General features: G+C 38.0%; 1 protein-coding gene and 1 pseudogene across 3 annotated transcripts in view; one reads left to right on the forward strand and one right to left on the reverse strand.

Moving 5' to 3' along the window:
• Positions 1-2,390: 2,390 nt before the first annotated feature.
• CENPC (centromere protein C) overlaps positions 2,391-18,938 on the forward strand; it is an 89,426-nt gene continuing 72,878 nt past the window's right edge. For all 3 annotated transcript variants that reach the window (XM_068542866.1, XM_068542868.1, XM_068542869.1), the window contains exons 1-4: positions 2,391-2,638; positions 7,306-7,352; positions 8,507-8,577; positions 9,276-9,370. In XM_068542866.1, coding sequence (XP_068398967.1) covers positions 2,621-2,638; positions 7,306-7,352; positions 8,507-8,577; positions 9,276-9,370 — 231 coding nt within the window. In that variant the 5' untranslated portion in view covers positions 2,391-2,620. The remainder of the gene's footprint in view (positions 2,639-7,305; positions 7,353-8,506; positions 8,578-9,275; positions 9,371-18,938) is intronic.
• LOC137763724 (large ribosomal subunit protein eL39 pseudogene) lies at positions 4,874-5,029 on the reverse strand (annotated as a pseudogene).

The raw sequence follows: 18,938 nt of genomic DNA on the forward strand, positions 1-18,938 counted from the left end.
AATGTAGTCTGGTTGGCAAAACTTCTCCTAGACCAAGTCTAAAAATATCCATAATATTGATAACACCAATAGCATTATTTATTGAATTCTCACTATGTTCTAGGCATTTCAACTAGATCTTAAAAGGAATTAATCCATATCTCAACAACTTTAACATTGTTCCCATTTTACAGACAAGAGAGTTGAGAAACTTATAGTTTAATTAACTTGCCCATTATGGCAGAATTAGTGGAGGAGAGTGGAACTTGGGCTTGTCTGATTTCAGAGTTAATTCTCGATCCCTCTTTCCTACAAAAAAAAAAAAAAAAAAAGGAAAAAGAAAAACAGGTCTTAGCAGGTGATAACATTTGTTAAAGCATTACAAGTTTTAAAAAATTTATTTGCTCAACTCTTGGTTAATGAATTTATTCAACAAGTAATGCATTTTTTTTAACCTAGTTATTGACTATATTCCCTACACTGTACATTTCATACCTGTGACATTTACTTTGCAACTGAAAGTTTGTACCTCTTAATCTTTATCACCTATTTCTCTCCTCCTCCCACACCCCTCCCCTCTGGCAACCACCTCTTTGTTCTCTGTATCTATAACTTTTTATGTCTTAAGTTTGCTCATTTGTTTTGTTTCTTAGATTCCACATATAAGTGAAATCATACAGCATTTGTCTTTCTCTTGTCTGACTTATTTCATATAGCATAATACCCTCTAGGTCCATCCCTGTTGTTGGAAAAGGTAAAATTTCATTCTTTTTTATGGTCCAGTAGTATTCTATTATTTATATATGTATATAAATATATATAAATAAATATATATATATATATATATATATATATATATATATATATATATATATATATATATATATATGCCATCTTCTTCATTCATTCATCTGTCGATGGGCACTTATGCAGCTTCCATATCTTGGCTATTGTAAACAATGCTGCTGTGAATATTGAGATGCATAAATCTTTTTGAATTAGTGTTTTTCTTTTCCTTGGATTAAATACCCAGGAGTGGAATTGCTGGATCATATGATAGTTCTATTTTTAATTTTTTGAGGAATATCCATTCTGTTTTCCATAGTGGCTGTACCAATTTACAGTCCCACCAACAGTGCACCAGAGTTCCCTTTTCTCCACATCTTTGCCAACACATGATTTTTGTTGTCTTTTTGATAATAGCCATTCTGACATGTGCTTGCAGTTTGTCTGCAAGTGATATCCTGAAGTGATGTCTCCTTATGGTTTTGATTTGCACTTCCCTGATGATTAGTGATGTTGACCATCTTTTAATGTGCCTATTAGCCATCTGTATGGCTTCTTTGGAAAAATGTGTATTCAGTTCCTGTGCTCATTTTTTAATTGGGTTGTTTCTTTGATGTTGAGTTGTATGAGTTCTTTGTACATTTTGGATATTTACCCCTTATTGCGTATATCACTTGTAAATATCTTCTCCCAATCAGGAGGTGGCCTTTTCATTTAGTTTATAATTTCCTTCGCTGTGCAAAAGTTTTTAGCTTGATGTGGTCCCATTTATTTATTTTTGCTTTTGTCTCCCTTGCCTGAGGAGAAAGTAATTCATTTTCTGATGAAAACTCCCTTGCGAATTTTTATTAAATCATAAGAATAGGTCATAGTTTCTTAGAATCATAAAATGGTCAGGTCTAGTCTTCAGAGCATCTAACTTAACTTTCCTATTATGTAATTCAGGAAACTGCCAGAACGGTGCCAGAGCTTGTCCTACATGACATAGCTAGTCCACTGAGCAGGTTTCCAGACTCCTGATTTAGGGCTCCTTTCAGGATGTCATACTTAAATGATATATACTTACACAGATCATTTTGTTGGCAATGCCTCACAAAAATATTACCCACATTACCCACATATTGGGAAAAAAGAATACATCTTCCATCACCATTTTTACTATACCATTATTGCTTTCAGAGATGGTGCATAAACGGGCTGGGGTGTGGGTGACGAGCCTACACAGTAAAACATTACTCTTCAAACGTCTTCTGCAATTTCTGCCTCTTATCCTTCCAAGTGTTACTTTTTACTTTATAAGAGAACCGTCAGGAAGTTTTACACCTTCTCTGCGTGGGAAGGAGAGAGAGAGAGAGAGAGAGAGGGAAAGAATGAAGCTGTGGGAGGGAGGCAGGGAGGGAGAGAGAGAGAGAGATAGAGAGAGAGAGGGAGGGAGGGAGGGAGAGACTATGAATCTGCGGGAGTAAGGCACTAGGGGACACGTGAGATGGGGGCAGGGCTACCACGTGATGGGGCGGGGCTCTTGGGAGGAGGAAGGCCGGACTGTGGGAGAGTACCAGTGAGGGGGCGGGCTCCTAACGGCTTTCTTCCTTTGGAGTCAAAGGGCCCATTTTGCGCATGTGCAGCCCTTTTTAAATTGCGTAGGTGGATGCGCGCTCCTGGGCGCGCTCCTGGGCGCGCTCGCTGGGTCGCGGCTCCTTAGTTCCCGCCATCTCCCGCCGTCTTTCGCTTAAAGTGCTACTGGGTTTCCGCCTGGCTGCTCTTCGGGTGACTCCGTCCTCGCTGGGCTGCCTGGAGCTGCGGCCCGTGTGGACTTCCGCCCCCAACCCCTGCGCGGGCTGAGCCGGGCCGGAACATGGCCGCGTGGGGGCTGGTAAGTGCAGGCCGCGGACCCCGCGAGGCGGGGAGAGTGAAGCGTTGGGCCGGTGTTGTGGCTTCTGGGGTGTTTCAGTGGGGAAGCCGCGCGAGGTTTTTGAGCTCGGGAGTGATCGGGTGCCGATAGCTAGAGTTAATTTACTTGTCGTGTTTCCTCAAGGCTTTTTGTAATCCCGGGCGTGACGGCGTCTTTCTCTTCAGAGAATCTTGTGATTTATACTTTTTAGCCTAACTCGTCTTTCTCTTCAGAGAATCTTGTGATTTCTACTTTTTAGCCTAACTCCAGTTCCTAGTCCTCCAAATAATTTTCTGTCCTTAGAAGTATTGAAACGCCTTGAAAGTGTGCCTTTGCTTCAGAGTTGCTGGTGTAGAGAGACGTCTGTTATTGACAGTTTTCTGAGCGGCAGCTACTAGTTAAAAGTGCAAGCTGTGAATCGCTGAAGGGGGCGGGAACTCATTTTTTTGTTGGCCTATTTCTGGACTTCCTTGGTATTCACTGTTGTAGGTTTCAGACTTCGCTTATGGTTACTATACCTTATACAACCCATAGCAGCCCCTATCCTAAACTTGTGTTTTCTACTTTATCTCCCCTTTTAAGATCTTCAGCATGGATGAATAAGATCTTCCCAGTTATAATAAAGTTATGTATGTATGCTTGTGTGCATAAAAAGATGTATTGTGGAGAAAAACTGTTACCTGCCATTTCCGTAAACAACGAATGTTACCCACCTTCAAGCCACCAGCAACTGCAGCTGCCTGCAGGGTGTGCCTAAGGGGAATTCAGAATGGAGAAAAACAGGACACGGGCCCTAGATAGTTAAGAGACTTATATAAGGAATAACTTCAATGAGCCGAGACTCTTGCATCTTCCCATTTATAGAGAAGCACTAAAAATCATTAACTTGAGGTGTCTGATTTTGATGTTTGACTACCTTTTTTTTCCCAGCCCAAGCTCCTATATATCCTGGTCCCCCCCTTACCTCTTTGGAGCAGTTCCTCAGAGCTCGCTGAGAGCCTGTCTGCTGGGCTGTAGTCCTAAGTAAGGTCCCCGAATAAAACTTAACTTGCAAATTTTAAGTTGTCCATTTTTTTTCAGTTGACATTTTTATATAATGTAAACAATGCAGGTGCTCATAGTAAAAAGTACTCCTATACCACCCTTTCATACTGTTGACTAAAGAAAAATGCATGATTGCTGGGTCATATGGTAAGAGTATGTTTACTTTTGTAAGAAACTACCAAGCTGTCCTCCAAAGTGGCTGTACTGTTTTGCTTTCCAAAATGAGAGTTCCTGTTGTTCCACATTTGGAGTTGTCATTGTTCCAGAGTTTGGTCACACAGCCAGATGGGTAGTGGTATCTGGTTTTAATTTGCATTACTGCTTGACATACGATGTGGAGCATCTTTTCTTATGCTTATTTGTCATCTGTATATTTTCTTAAGTGAAGTGTCTCTTAAGGTCTTTGAACCATTTATTTTTTAATTGGGTTTCTTTTTGTTGAGTTTTAAGTGTTCTTTTATATTTTGGATAACAGTCCTTATCAGATGTGCCTTTTGCAACTATTTTCTCCTGGTCTGTGGCTTGTCTTCTCGTTCTTTATCTTTCTCTCTTTTTTTTAAAACCATGATCTGTGTTTTATTTGTATCAGTGTTGGTATGTGTTTAAAATCTATGATTAATAATAATAATATTAATGATATTATTAATAAACAACTTATTTTCTCTCTGTGATCTCTACCTTTCTGTTATGAATTTCTCCTATCTTTAAGATGATGCCCTTCAGAATATGGGAAGCTTAGACTGGTTGAAGCTTGTCTTAGTTCTCACATTGACTGCTTTTCCTGCTTTTCATGCCTCCAGTCAACCTTCTGTAATCATTGCCCTTGTGTCTCCTTATTTCAAAGTTCTCTTTCTTTCTCCCGGGGTATTGCACTTGGCTTTTCAGACTGAGGAGGAGAGAGATAGACAAAACTGAAGCTGGAAGAGCAGCTGCTGGTCCACTCTGCTGTGTTCTCATTCTTTTGACCACAGTTCACTTTTATTTTATTTTATTTTACAACAAAAGGTCTCACCAGAGCACTAGTGCAGACACACTGACACAAAGAGAAAAATCATTTTCCCGATAAAACACATCCAGCTGTTCAGATAGTAGTGATTCTTCAGAGTGATATGGTAAGGTGCAAGTGTCCTTGACACAGCATAAATATGTGTGCCACCTCATGTGCAAGGCTCCTTATAGACCCAGCTTGGTTCTTCTCCGGTGTCTTCTCTTGGAGTTGTACCTGATTTTATTACCAGTTTTCATTCAGATCCACCGGGGAATGGGATGATTCTGCTTTTGTTCCTTGGCCAGGAATCACTTGATCTTTAAAGTCTGGTGAGAAGACATGGCTAGGAGCAAATTCCCACAGTTCACTTTTAAAATACCTATCATAACCTTAGAATTGTTTTGAGCCTTTTAGTTCTAACATCTGACTTTGCGTCATAATTCATTTAAAAGACAAGGGGAGAAGGGAGTTGAAAGATTATCCTCAGTCATTCCTGTACTTAAGTGGTTTCTAACTGGGTGTGATTTTGCCCTGTAGGAGACGTTTGGTGTTGTCTGGAAAAATTTCTGGTTGTCCTGAGAAAGCATGGATGAGGGGGTGCTAAGGGCATCTAGGTGGAGGCCAGGGATGCTGCAAGCATCCTCCCAATGCACAGGACAGGCCCTCACAACAAAGAGAGTCACTCAGCCCAAAATGTCGTCATTAGTACTAGGGTTGAGAAACCCTGCTGTATTGTATATTATTTTCTTTGAGAAGAAGAATCTCACAGTGAATGGAAGAAACTAAAATTGAAATTGAGTGAAAAATGAGTTGAAATGGCAAGTTTTTGAATGTGTATTTATTTTGAAAATCAAAAAATTTTGTGTTCTAACTTTTTAGAATTAAGAGACCTCTTTTGTCTTATTCACCACTTGTTTTCTAGTGTGCCTAAATAGCATTTGGCCTTGTAGTAGGTGCTCAATTTCATGTTTGCTGAAGGAAAGAACTGTCTTAGCCTTAAAATTTTTCTATATAAAAGAGGAACAGAGTACTTTACAGGTGTTATTTAATGTTCAAAAACATTTAGTGTGCAAATATGATGACTCTATCATTTTATTGTATTAAATTAGGAGAAGAGTGACCTTAAATGAGGTCTTAGAAGGGAGTTAACTAACATTCTCAGGGGTTTACCTAAGTGTTTCAGAATGCTGAGTACTGATGAGAGACCTAAGTGCTTGAGTTAATTTTCCATCAAATGACTTGTGATAAAATGCAGACTTGTTAGGTGTCTTTGTTCCTTAGTTTGCTATCTATAAAATAGATTTAATCTTTTGCTCCTTAGGTACCTCCTGAAGATAACAGGCTATGTGAAACACTCTCACCTTCTTTAAAGAAAGACACTTTTATCTCATAAATTTTTGGTCTTATTTATTTGGCATGTCAAAAAGATAACAAAAAATGGTGTTTGTGTGGTATACAATGCACTAGGCAAGGCTCTGGGAAGAATATAAGCTAGCTTAAGACAAAGTTTCTGCTCTCAAGTTTCTTAAAATCTAATAGAGGTCTTCATCTTTCTGAATAATTCAATCCAAAAGTGAAGCAAGGTAGCAGCAGTCCACGTGGGTGGGAAACTACAGTGGTCCAAAGTTGTGTGTAGGAGCCTTAGTAGAGTCAGGAGCGAGGCTCAGCTCAGGATGTCAGAGCATGAGTGGGGTAAAGAGAGTGTTCACATGGGGTGGGGTCGTTTATATCCCATTGGGCCAAGGAAGAGTGCAGCTTACTAAACATTTTGTATTGATAGTAATTTATTTTAAAAAGCATACTGTTCTTCCTAGTACCACCAAATTTTCAACTAGAAAATTTAACTTTATAGGTTTTACAATTAAAAGATAGGACCCAAAGTATCTCAAATATGCTCTCCACCTCCAATTTCAGCATGTTTGTGTGTTTTATTTTTCCTGTTGCTTCCATTTATTGGGGCTGCTTCTTTGTTGGGGTTACCTCTTTTCTCTTTCTGGAAACATTCTAACATCTTTTTATCCTCAGTTTTTCTGGTATTTCATTCTTAACTTCCTAGGTATTTATCTTATGCTGGCCATTCACTCCTCATCCAGGACAATATCCTCTGAGCTTACTTTAGGCTGCTGCTTTTCTTCTGTTTCATCAATTATCATTTTCATTTGTTTTCCATCTTCCAGAAATCTGTTATATTTGTTTGTCCACAGATGGCCCTTTTTTCCATTCTCTTTTTTCATTGTCGTTTTATGCCAGTTTAGTCCTTTACTATTACTTCAGAGGGATCTCCTTGCAGGAAAAGGAGATAAATAGATATTGTTGGTCAACCAACTTGAATTATTGGAAGCCCAGATAGTGTGATTTTGATGACGGAAGAGGTATGGGGGGAGGTGGAGGAGGAGGAAGAAGAGGAGGAAGAGGAGGAAGAAGATGGAATAAATCCAGAGTAAGGAATAGTGTAAACAAACATTTGGAAATAATGGATATGAGACAAGTTCTTTTTCACTTGATCCAGAAGATATTCCTCTTTGTAATATTATAATAGGCAGTCAGCAAATACTTGCTGAATGAATAAATAAAGAACTTAAACTTTCACCAAATTGATGATTTACTTTTCTTTCAGGATCATCTCAAAAATGACTATAGAAGAAGATTTTGCCGACCTTCCAGGTGATTTATGTACTTAAACTTTTAAGATGATTTTTATTTGCGTCTTTGGAAAGTGGAATTTTTAAATGAAGAAAGGAAGAACTATTACCTCTGACTAAAATAATGATTTATATACCCACTGGTTAAGTATAGTCATCTTAGTTATTTTATATTAACAGAGAAATATTAATGCAGACAGTTCAATGACTTAATGGAAGTGAGAAAAGAAATTCGCCTGATAAATGATGGACCAGGAAGAGGCAGTTTCAATTCTGACTAAATGACAGCTATGGGGAAAGCACTGTAGAGTGGATTGAATGGAAATAATAAAAAGATGCAGTTTATTCCATGGGGCTAAAAGAAAAGGTGGGTGTGGTTCTAAAAGGGCAATAGAAGGATCTTCGTGGTGATGGAACTGTTCAGTATTTTGACTATGGTGGTCATATCTGAACCTTCAAATGTAATAAAGTGTATAGAACTAACTGTATACACAAACATAAACACGCAAATGAGTACATGTAGAACTGGAGGAATCTGAATAAGATTAGTGGATTCTGTCAACATCAGTATCCTGGTTGTGATAGTATACTATATGGCTTTGTGAAATGTTACCATTGCAGGAAACTGGATAAAGTGAACAAGGGGTCTCTTCTATATTATTTCTTACAACTGTATGTGAATCTACAATTATCTCAATACAAATATTAATTAAAAAATTTTTACTGATTCATTAGCTCCTTAAGATTAAAGGTATTGAATCAGAAGTGCATTTGAGATCTTGTAGGGAAGACTGTGTTACTTGGAGCTGATAGGACTTGTGACCATAGAGTCTTTATTAAAGAAGCATTTCAGGATTGATTGAATATCTTCAAAAAAGTTTATGTTCTTGTTTAGATAGAGCAGTAGTCTAAAACAGCTTTAGACGTGGCTATTCAGGCAGGGTATATAATTGTTAATGTAGACAATGACATACTACTTCACATACTTTTCTGGGAACTCTTGGACTGTCAAATACTTGTTTTGTTCTCAGATAGTAAAGGTGATATTTTTCCCATTAAGTAAAAATTAAGATTTTATAATAAAGAGGTATGGAATTTTCAAGGTAGATGTTAATAAGTAGCAAGTATCTTTTGGAGATGATATGTTAACATTTTCCCTTCTTTCCTTCTTATTAGGGCACCTGACATTAATACGGAGCAAGGCCAGAATATACTGGAAATCTTACTAGACTGTTTTGAAGAAAAAAGTAAGGTTTCATTTATAGATGGACTTTGAGGGTTGGGATGGATGAAAATGTAAATTTGTCCATTAATACCAAATTCAGCAAATTTGTTCTAGCATTTCAATATATAAAATATTTTCCCAGGAATTTTGAGTACAAGTGCAGTCCTTCATGTACCTTCTGGTATACTGAAGATAATACTGGCAAAAATGAGAATAATTTGTTATTCCCTTTAGTTCACACTAGATTCCTATAGTCTGGAATTCCATAAATAATTATCATACACAAGAGAAAGTATTTCATTAATGGAAATAAATGTGCAGAATTCTTGGGATCACTGGAGAGCTTGAGATAATGTTTGGTGATTTGCACCCCTTTCTAAAGAAAAGATGTATAATGGCAAAAACTTTTCCTAGTGCTGGTTGGCGTCAGAAGGTATTGGAATAAAAGAATAGGCCAACCAAAGAAAAACACAGATAGTGGAAAAGTATCTTTTCTTTACAAGTTCTGAAAGAAAAACTGGCACATATTTCTTCAGGAATCTTGTTTGTCTTTTTCAGTCCTGATGCCTTCTAGGAACATTTGAATATTGAATTGATGTCTGTACTTCAGTTAAACTAATTGCGCTTAAAAGAGTCAAAAGACTTCTTCACATATCATGTGGGGCTTCTTTTAATTGTAACCAAAAAATTTTATACATGTTTTGTTTTAACTTTTTTTAGGTCTTGCCAATGATTTTAGCACAAATTCCACAAAATCAGTGCTTTATTCAACACCTAAAATAAAAGACATTTGTGTTCAGTCTCCAAGTGAAGAGGTAAGTCAAAAAGGAGAAATGGTACAAATTTAATAGTTTAGTGAGTGAACAATACACAATATATAGTTAGATACATTTTAGTTGTTTGTAAGTCTTATTCTTAAAAAGGAACCCTATATTCCCATTGAGTTTATATAAAATTTAGAGGTACTTGGTGAAAATTTTGGTCTGACATTTCCTGTGTTTGAAATTGGAGGTCTGAGAATTAGAATTATCAAATTGTAACACAATTATTTTTCACTCTTACTTAAATGATGCCTAAATTAGGTTTTTAGGAAAGTGGGCAACTACTGAAGTTCCTAATCCAGGTTGGCAAGTTTGGTTATTTTCTGAAAACTGAAGGCAATTTGCTAAGCAGGGGAATCAATCTTTTATTGATTATGTATCTTAAGAGGATAGGTTGATCTAACTCTACAAAATAGCAGACTTTGGAATAGAGTTTTTGAAGCTAATGATTAAAGACAAATTATTCAAAAGCACAATACTAATTGGAGAGAAGAATTGTATATAGACATACCTTGTTTTATTGTGCTTTGCTTTATTGCCCTTCACAGATAGTGCATTTTTTACAAATTGAAGGTTTGTGGCAACCCTGTGTCAAGCAATTCTGTCAGCGCCATTATTCCGACAGCATTTGCTCACTTCATGTTTCTATGTCATATTTTGGTAATTCTTAACAATATTTCAGACATTTTCATTATAATTATATTTGTTATGATGATCTGTGATCAGAGATCTTTGATGTTACCATTGCAAAAAAATTATGACTTCCAGAAGGCTCAGATGATGGTTAACATTAAATATTTTTAAATTAAGGTATGTACTTTTTTTTAGACATAATGCTATTGTACACTTAATATACTACAGTATAGTGTAAACATAACTTTTATATGCACTGGGAAATCAAAAAATTCATGTGACTTGCTTTATTGCAGTACTCGCTTTATTGGGGTGGTCTGGAACTGACCCTGCAATATCTCTGAGGAATACCTGTATTTATAGAAATAACATTCACTAGAAACTTGTATAAACAAATAAACACATACAGCCTTTTTGTTCCAAGAAATGAAGACATCCATTTCTGTCAGAATTGAGAGACCTTCTTTAATGTGACAAATTATATTGATTTTTGAAAGTTAAATCAACTAAGTTTCCTGGGATAATCCTGACTTGGTCAAAAAGTATTAACCTGTTTTCATTTGGTTTGCCAATATTTAAGATGTTTGCATCTATGTTCATGAACAATATTGTCTTTTTTTTTTCTTTTCTCAAAATGTTCTTGTTGAGCTTTGGTATCAAGGTTATGGTAGGGGTTCCACTTTTAGGAAGGATGTAACAGATTGCATTAGGTCAACACTCCTGCTGAAGAGCTGGTTAAAAACAAAATAATAAAATGCAAACAAATCATGTTTTTAGAGACATGTGGAGCTGTGGAAGCAACAAGGACTAGATGAACTAAAATTTCAAAGAGAGTGGAATCCTTAGAATATGAGTTGATGACTGTTGGTCATTTTCTTCCCTGAGAGTATCTGTTAATTTTGGGCAAAAGCTGAGGATTTTAGGTTGGTCCAGACAGTGTGAGTCCACTGAGGGAAAGCAGAGATTTTGTCACTTGTGCAGGGATGGCATGACAAATTGGAATTCTGGAGGCGCCTCAAATGGATAGCCACTTTTCCTTAAAGAACATTTGTAAGTTCTGAGGTAGTGAAGAACTTTAGGCCAGAATGGTGGAGTGAAACATGTAGTCTTGCTATGCTAAGAAGGTAAAGTCCTACTGCAGGAAAGTGGCCCACCACAGATAGGCATTTGACGCATTTTGAACAATTTGAGGCCAGAGGCTAAAAAGTTGAGCAAAAATCTCTAAAGGGCTGAATTGAATATCTCACAATCTTTACGGGCTAAATAGGCTCACTAGGCTCTCAGTAACCCAGGAGAGGGCATTCTGAAGAACAGGGCAGGTTACGAGTGGACTGAGTCTTACTAAAATGTCATATCAGACCCAGCTCAGTCCTTGAGAGTGAGGATCTAATCATTTCAATCCAATCTGTTTAAAAGGAGAAAAGGAGAACCTTCTCTATAGAGAGATATTACTGGGAGCTTCTACTTTTTTTTTTTAAAATCAAGCCTTTTGTTTTGAGATAATTGTAGATTTATAGCAGCTGTAACAAATAGAGTTCAGGACTGTGTATGATTTACCTAGTTTCCTCTAAAGGTAACATCTCACAAAACTATAGTACAACATTACAACCAGGATACTGACATTGATACAGACAGGGATACAGAAAAATTCCACCACTATAGGATCCCTCTTATCCTTTTATAACAAGTTACTTCTCTCTCACCCTAACTCCCTCAACTCCTAAAACCCCTAACTGTTCTTCATTTTTACAGTTTTGTCATTTCAAGAATGTTGTTTAAATGGAGTCATATAGTATATAACTTTTTGGAATTGTCTTTTTCACTCAGGATAATTCTCTGGTGATTCATCCAGGTTTTTGTGTGTATCAATAATTTGTTTCTTTTTATTGCTGAGTGGTATTTCATGGTATGGATATACCACAGTTTGCTTAGCCATTTGCTTATCTCTTAGTTTTCTCTTGATTTAGTTGTCTTGGTTTTTAAATTTGTTGATATTCTGTGCACCTCTGACTAATTTATCACCAATTTCTGTGACAGAGTTATCAATGTTTTCTCAGTGTATGTAGACACATCAAGTAATTTATCATTTTCAGTTTTTTTCTGGAACTATCCTTCCTAGATTTCTCTTCTCTATTTTTTGTTTCTGTCCACCTTCAGGCCTGTCACGTAAGTGTTGCCAATGTGATTTCCCTTTATCATCCAGGGAAGTCCCTTCTCTTTTGTCCTGTTCTGTAGCTCATATTTCTTGCGCTCTTTTTTTTTTTTTTTGGTGGGGCTCATCCTTTAGTAGCTTCCTGAGAATTTAAGACCTTAAATGTTTGAAAATACCATGACTTTGCCCTCATGATGGGTAATTATGTGTATAGAATTCTAGGCTGGAAATGATTCTCTTTCAGACTTCTAAAGACATGCTCTATTTTTTTTAAAGCTTCTTGTGTTGTTGAGAATATTGCTCTGATTCCTTGATCCTTTGTGAGCCACTATTTTTTCATGTTTGCAAGCTTTTAGAATCTTGTCATCTGTCTTTATTGATTTGAAATTTCATGATATTCCTCGGTGTTAGGTTCTTCTAATTCTTTTAATTAAGATTTCTTCTTAGAGTTTCTGTTTCATACAAGTACCTTTTTTGCTTACTTTGCTCATTACTTTTTACACTAGAGCTTTTTGTCAAATGTCCAGTGGTCCAGTGATCCTTATCGGTCTCACTTTTAAGGATGAAAAACTAAAATGGTGATTGGAAGCTGTATTTGCAGAGTTAGAGTTGTACATTGGTAGATTTCACCATGGTATGATTTGTCTGGGCCACATCATTGTGGATGTCCAGTTGTTAATATCTGCAGGTTTTTTTCTCTTGACTTGATAAGTTTTTCTGACAAAGAAATCTTCTTTCCTGCTTAGGGGTCTGATTCTAACTGTGAGTGTTCTCAGCCAGGTGGGCAAGGGGAAAGGTGCAATTTGAATACTTGCACTTAATATTTCTGTTTTCAATGTGTTACTCTTACCTTCAGTTATGTTTCCTGACTTTGAGCTCACAGTCTCTCTGATTCAAAACTCAAGGGAGTAAACATCTAATCTTCTCTTTGGGTAGGAAGAGGAGGGACTCAGTGACTGACTGCTTCCTATACTTACGTTTAAAAAAATTTTTATTACAGAAATTTTTTTTATTGGAGTATAATTTTTTAAATTTTTATTTATTTAATTTTATTATTTTTATTTTTGGCTGCGTTGGGTCTTCATTGCTGCGTGCGGGCTTTCTGTAGTTGTGGCGAGCTGGGGTTACTCTTCATTGCAGTGTGCAGGCTTCTCATTGCGGTGGCTTTTCTTGTTGCAGAGCATGGGCTCTAGGCACGTGGGCTTCAGTAGTTGTGGCTCGCGGGCTCTGGAGCTCAGGCTCAGTAGTTGTGGTGCACGGGCTTAGTTGCTCTGCGGCATGTGGGATTTTCCCGGACCAGGGCTTAAACCCATGTCCCCTGCATTGGCAGGCGGATTCTTAACCACTGCGTCACCAGGCAAGTTCCTATTGGAGTATAATTGCTTTACAATGTTGTGTTAGTTTCTGCTGTACAACAAAGTGAATCAGCTATATGTATACATATATCCCCTGCCTCTTGGACCTCCCTCGCATCCCCCACCATCCCGCCCTTCTAGGTCATCACAGAGCACCAAGCTGTCCTCCCTGTGCTATACTGCAGGTTCCCACTAGCTGTCTGTTTTACACGTGGTAGTGTATTTATATCAAACCTAATCTCCCAATTCATCCCACCCTCCCCTTCCACCTCTATGTTACACGTCCATCCTCTACATCTTCGTCTCTATTCCTGCCCTGGAAATAGGTTCATCTGTACTATTTTTTCTAGATTCCACATATATGCATTAATATATGAAATTTGTTTTTCTCTTTCTGACTTACTTCACTCTGTATGACAGACTCTAGTTCCATCCACATTTCCACAAATGACCCAATTTCATTCCTTTTTATGGCTAAGTAATATTCCATTGTATGTATATATATGTACCACATCTTCTTTATCCATTCATCTGTCAGTGGACATTTAGGTTGTTTCCATGACCTGGCTATTGTAAATAGTGCTGCAGTGAACATTGGGGTACATGTGTCTTTTTGAATTATGGGTTCTCAGGGTATATGCCCGGTAGTGGGATTGCTGGGTTATATGGTAGTTCTATTTTTAGTTTTTTAAGGAACCTCCATACTGTTCTCCACAGTGGCTGTATCAATTTACATTCCCACCAACAGTGCAGGAGGGTTCCCTTTTCTTCTCACCCTTTCCAGCATTTATTGTTTGTAGATTTTTTGATGATGGCCATTCTGACTGGTGTGAGATGATACCTCATTATAGTTTTGATGTGCATTTCTCTAATGATTAGTGATGTTGAGCATCTTTTCATATGTTTGTTGGCTATCTGTATATCTTCTTCTGAGAAATGTCTATTTAGGTCTTCTGCTCATTTTTTGATTGGGTTGGGTTTTTTTTGATATTGAGCTGCCTGAGCTATTTGTATATTTTGGAGATTAATCCTTTGTCTGTTGTTTCGTTGCAAATATTTTCTCCCATTCTGAGGGTTGTCTTTTCATCTTGTTTATGGTTTCCTTTGCTGTGTAAAAGCTTTTAAGTTTAATTAGGTACCATTTGTTTATTTTTGTTTTTATTTTCATTACTCTAGGAGGTGGGTCAAAAAGGACCTTGCTGTGATTTATGTCATAGAGTGTTCTTCCTACGTTTTCCTCTAAGAGTTTTATAGTGTCTGGCCTTATGTTTAGGTCTGTAATCCATTTTGAGTTTATTTTTGTGTATGGTGTTAGGGAGTGTTCTAATTTCATTCTTTTATATGTAGCTGTCCAGTTTTCCCAACACCACTTATTGAAGAGGCTGTCTTTTCTCCATTGTATATTCTTGCCTCCTTTGTCATAAATTAGTTGACCATAAGTGCGTGGGTTTATCTCTGAGTTTTCTATCGTGTACCATTGATCTATATTTCTGTTTTTGTGCCAGTACCATACTGTCTTGATGACTCTAGCTATGTAGTACTGTCTGAAGTCAGGGAGCCTGATTCCTCCATCTCCATCTTTCTTTCTCAAGATTGCTTTGGCTATTTGGGGTCTTTAGTGCTTCCATACAAATTAAAAATTTTTTTGTTCTAGTTCTGTGAAAAATGTCATTGGTAATTTGATAGGGATTGCATTGAATCTGTAGATTGCTTTGTGTAGTACAGTCATTTTCACAGTATTGATGCTTCCCATCCAAGAACATGGTATATATCTCCATCTGTTTGTGTCATCTTTGATTTCTTTCATCAGTGTTTTACAGTTTTCTGCGTACAGGTCTTTTGCCTCCTTAGGTAGGTTTATTCCTGGTATTTTATTCTTTTTGTTGCAATGCTGAATGGGATTGTTTCCTTAATTTCTCTTTCTGATCTTTCGTTGTTAGTGTATAGGAATGCAAGAGATTTCTGTGCCTTACTTTTGTATTCTGCAACTTTACCAAATTCATTGATTAGCTCAAGTAGTTTTCTGGTGGCCTCTTTAGGATTCTCTATGTATAGTATCATGTCATCTGCAAACAGTGACAGTTTTACTTCTTCTTTTCCAATTTGGATTCCTTTTATTTATTTTTCTTCTCTGATTTCTGTGGCTAGGACTTCCAAAACTATGTTGAATAATAGTGGTGAGAGTGGACATCCTTGTCTTATTCCTGATCTCAGAGGAAATGCTTTCAGTTTTTCACCACTGAGAGTGATGTTTGCTGTGGGTTTGTTGTATATGGCCTTTATTATGTAGAGGTAGGTTCCCTCTAAGCCCACTTTCTGGAGAGTTTTTACCATAAATGGGTGTTGAATTTTGTCAAAAGCTTTTTCTTCATCTATTGAGATGACCATATGGTTTTTATTCTTCAGTTTGTTAATGTGGTGTATCACCTTGATTGATTTGCATATATTGAAGAATACTTGCATCCCTGGGATAAATCCCACTTGGTCATGGTGTATGATCCTTTTAATGTGTTGTTAGATTCTGTTTGCTAGTATTTTGTTGAGGATTTTTGCGTCTATGTTCAGCAGTGATATTGGTCTGTAATTTTCTTTTTTTGTGATATCTTTGTCTGGTTTTGGTATCAGGGTGATGGTGGCCTCACAGAATGAGTTTGGGAGTGTTCATCTCTGTGCAATTTTTTGGAAGAGTTTGAGAATGATAGGTGTTAACTCTTCTGTAAACGCTTGGTAGAATTCACCTGTGAAGCCATCTTGTCCTGGACTTTTGTTTGTTGGAAGATTTTTAATTACAGTTTTGATTTCATTACTTGTGATTGGTCTGTTTATATTTTCTATTTCTTCTTGGTTCAGTCTTGGAAGTTTGCACCTGTCCAAGCATTTGTCCATTTCTTCTGGGTTTTCCATTTTATTGGCATATAGTTGCTTGTAGTAGTGTCTTATGATTCTTTGTATTTCTGTGGTGTCAGTTGTAATTGCTCCTTTTTCATTTCTCTTTTTTTTTTTTTACAAATTTATTTATTTAATTTATTTATTTTTGTCTGCATTGGGTCTTCGTTGCTGCACGTGGGCTTTCTCTAGTTTTGGTGAGCGGGGGCTACTCTTCGTTGCGCTGCACATGCTTTTCATTGCGATGGCTTCTTTTGTTGCGAAGCACAGGCCCTAGAATGAGTGGCTTCAGTAGTTGTGATTCACGGGCTCAGTAGTTGTGGCTCACGAGCTCTGGAGTGCAGGCTCAGTAGTTGTGGCACACGGGCTTAGTTGCTCCGCAGCATGTGGGATATTCCTGGACCAGGGCTTGTACCTGTGTCCCCTGCGTTGGCAGGCGTGATTCTTAACCACTGTGCCACCAGGGAAGTCCCTCATTTCTAATTTTATTGATTTGAGTTCTCTCCCTTTTTTTCTTGATGATCCTGGCTAAAGGTTTATCAATTTTGTTTATCTTCTTAAAGAACCAACTTTTAGTTTTATTGATCTTTGCTATTGTTTTCTTCATTTCTATTTCATTTATTTCTGGTCTGATCTTTATGACTTCTTTCCTTCTACTAATTTTGGGTTTTCTTTGTTCTTCTTTCTCTTGTTGCTTTAGGTGTAAGATTAGATCATTTATTTGAGAGTTTCTTTGTTTCTTGAGATGACATTGAATTGGTATAAACTTCCCTCTTGGAACTGCTTTTGCTGCGTCCCATAGGTTTGGGGCCATTGTGTTTTCATTGTCATTTGTTTCTATGTATTTTTTATTTTCTCTTTCATTTCTTCAGTGATCTGTTGGTTATTTAGCAGCACACTGTTTATCTTCCATATGTTTTTTGTTTTTTTTTTTTTTTTACAGTTTTTTTCCTGTAATTGATTTCTAATCTCATAGCATTGTGGTCGGAAAAGATGCTTGATACGATTTCAATTTTCTTAAATAATCTGAGGCTTGATTTGTGACCCAAGATGTGATCTATCCTGGAGAATGTTCCATGTGCACTTGAGAAGAAAGTGTATTCTGCTGCTTTTGGGTGGAATGTCCTATAAATATCAGTTAAATCTGTCTGTTCTATTGTGTCATTTAAAGCTGGTATTTCATTACTTATTTTCTGTCTGGACGATCTGTCCTCTGGTGTGAGTGGGGTGTTTTAAGTCCCCCACTATTATTGTGTTACTGTTGTTTTCCCCTTTTATGGCTGTTAGCATTTGCCTTATGTTATTTTTTTTATTTTTTTTTATTGAGGCTGCACAGTAGGGGGTGAGGTCTCCCCCTTGTGGCCTCCTGACTGTATTTTTTTTTTTTTTTAATTTATTTATTTATTTTTGGCTGTGTTGGGTCTTCGTTTCTGTGCGAGGGCTTTCTCTAGTTGCGGCAAGTGGGGGCCACTCTTCATCGCGGTGCGCGGGCCTCTCACTATCGCCGCCTCTCTTGTTGCGGAGCACAGGCTCCAGACGCGCAGTCTCAGTAGTTGTGGATCACGGGCCCAGTTGCTCCGCGGCATGTGGGATCTTCCCAGACCTGGGCTCGAACCCGTGTCCCCTGCATTAGCAGGCAGATTCCCAACCACTGCGCCAGCAGGGAAGCCCTCCTCCTGACTGTATTTTAAATAAGGTTTCTGTTTTTTTTTTTTAATTTATTTATTTATTTATTTATTTATGGCTGTGTTGGGTCTTCGTTTCTGTGCGAGGGCTTCCTCCAGTTGCGGCAAGCGGGGGCCACTCCTCATCGCAGTGCGCGGGCCTCTCACTGTCGCGGCCTCTCTTGTTGCGGAGCACAGGCTCCAGACGCGCAGGCTCAGTAGTTGTGGCTCACGGGCCCAGTTGCTCCGCGGCATGTGGGATCCTCCCAGACCAGGTCCCAAACCTGTGTCCCCTGTATTGGCAGGCAGACTCTCAACCACTGCACCACCAGGGAAGCCCTGCCTTATGTTTTGAGGTGCTCCTATGTTGGGTACATAAATATTTATAATTGTTATATCTTTTTCTTGGATTGATCTCTTGATCATTATGTAGTTTCCTTCTTTATCTCTTGTAACAGTCTTCATTTTTTTTTTAAAATTATTATTTACTTATTTATTTATTTTTTTGGCTGTGTTGGGTCTTCGTTTCTGTGCGAGGGCTTCCTTTAGCTGCGGCAAGCAGGGGCCACTCTTCATCGCGGTGCGTGGGCCTCTCACTATCATGGCCTCTGTCATTGCGGAGCACAGGCTCCAGACACGCAGGCTCAGTAGTTGTGGCTCATGGGCCCAGTTGCTCCGCGGCATGTGGGATCTTCCCAGACCAGGGCTCGAACCCGTGTCCCCTGCATTAGCAGGCAGATTCTCAACCACTGCGCCACCAGGGAAGCCCCAACAGTCTTCATTTTAAAGTCTGTTTCGTCTTATGTGAGTATTGCTACTCCAGCTTTCTTTTGACTTCCATCTTCATGGAATGTCTTTTTTCATCCCCTCAC

The sequence above is a fragment of the Eschrichtius robustus genome, chromosome 4 (assembly GCF_028021215.1).
Source record: "Eschrichtius robustus isolate mEscRob2 chromosome 4, mEscRob2.pri, whole genome shotgun sequence".
Lineage (NCBI taxonomy): Eukaryota > Metazoa > Chordata > Mammalia > Artiodactyla > Eschrichtiidae > Eschrichtius > Eschrichtius robustus.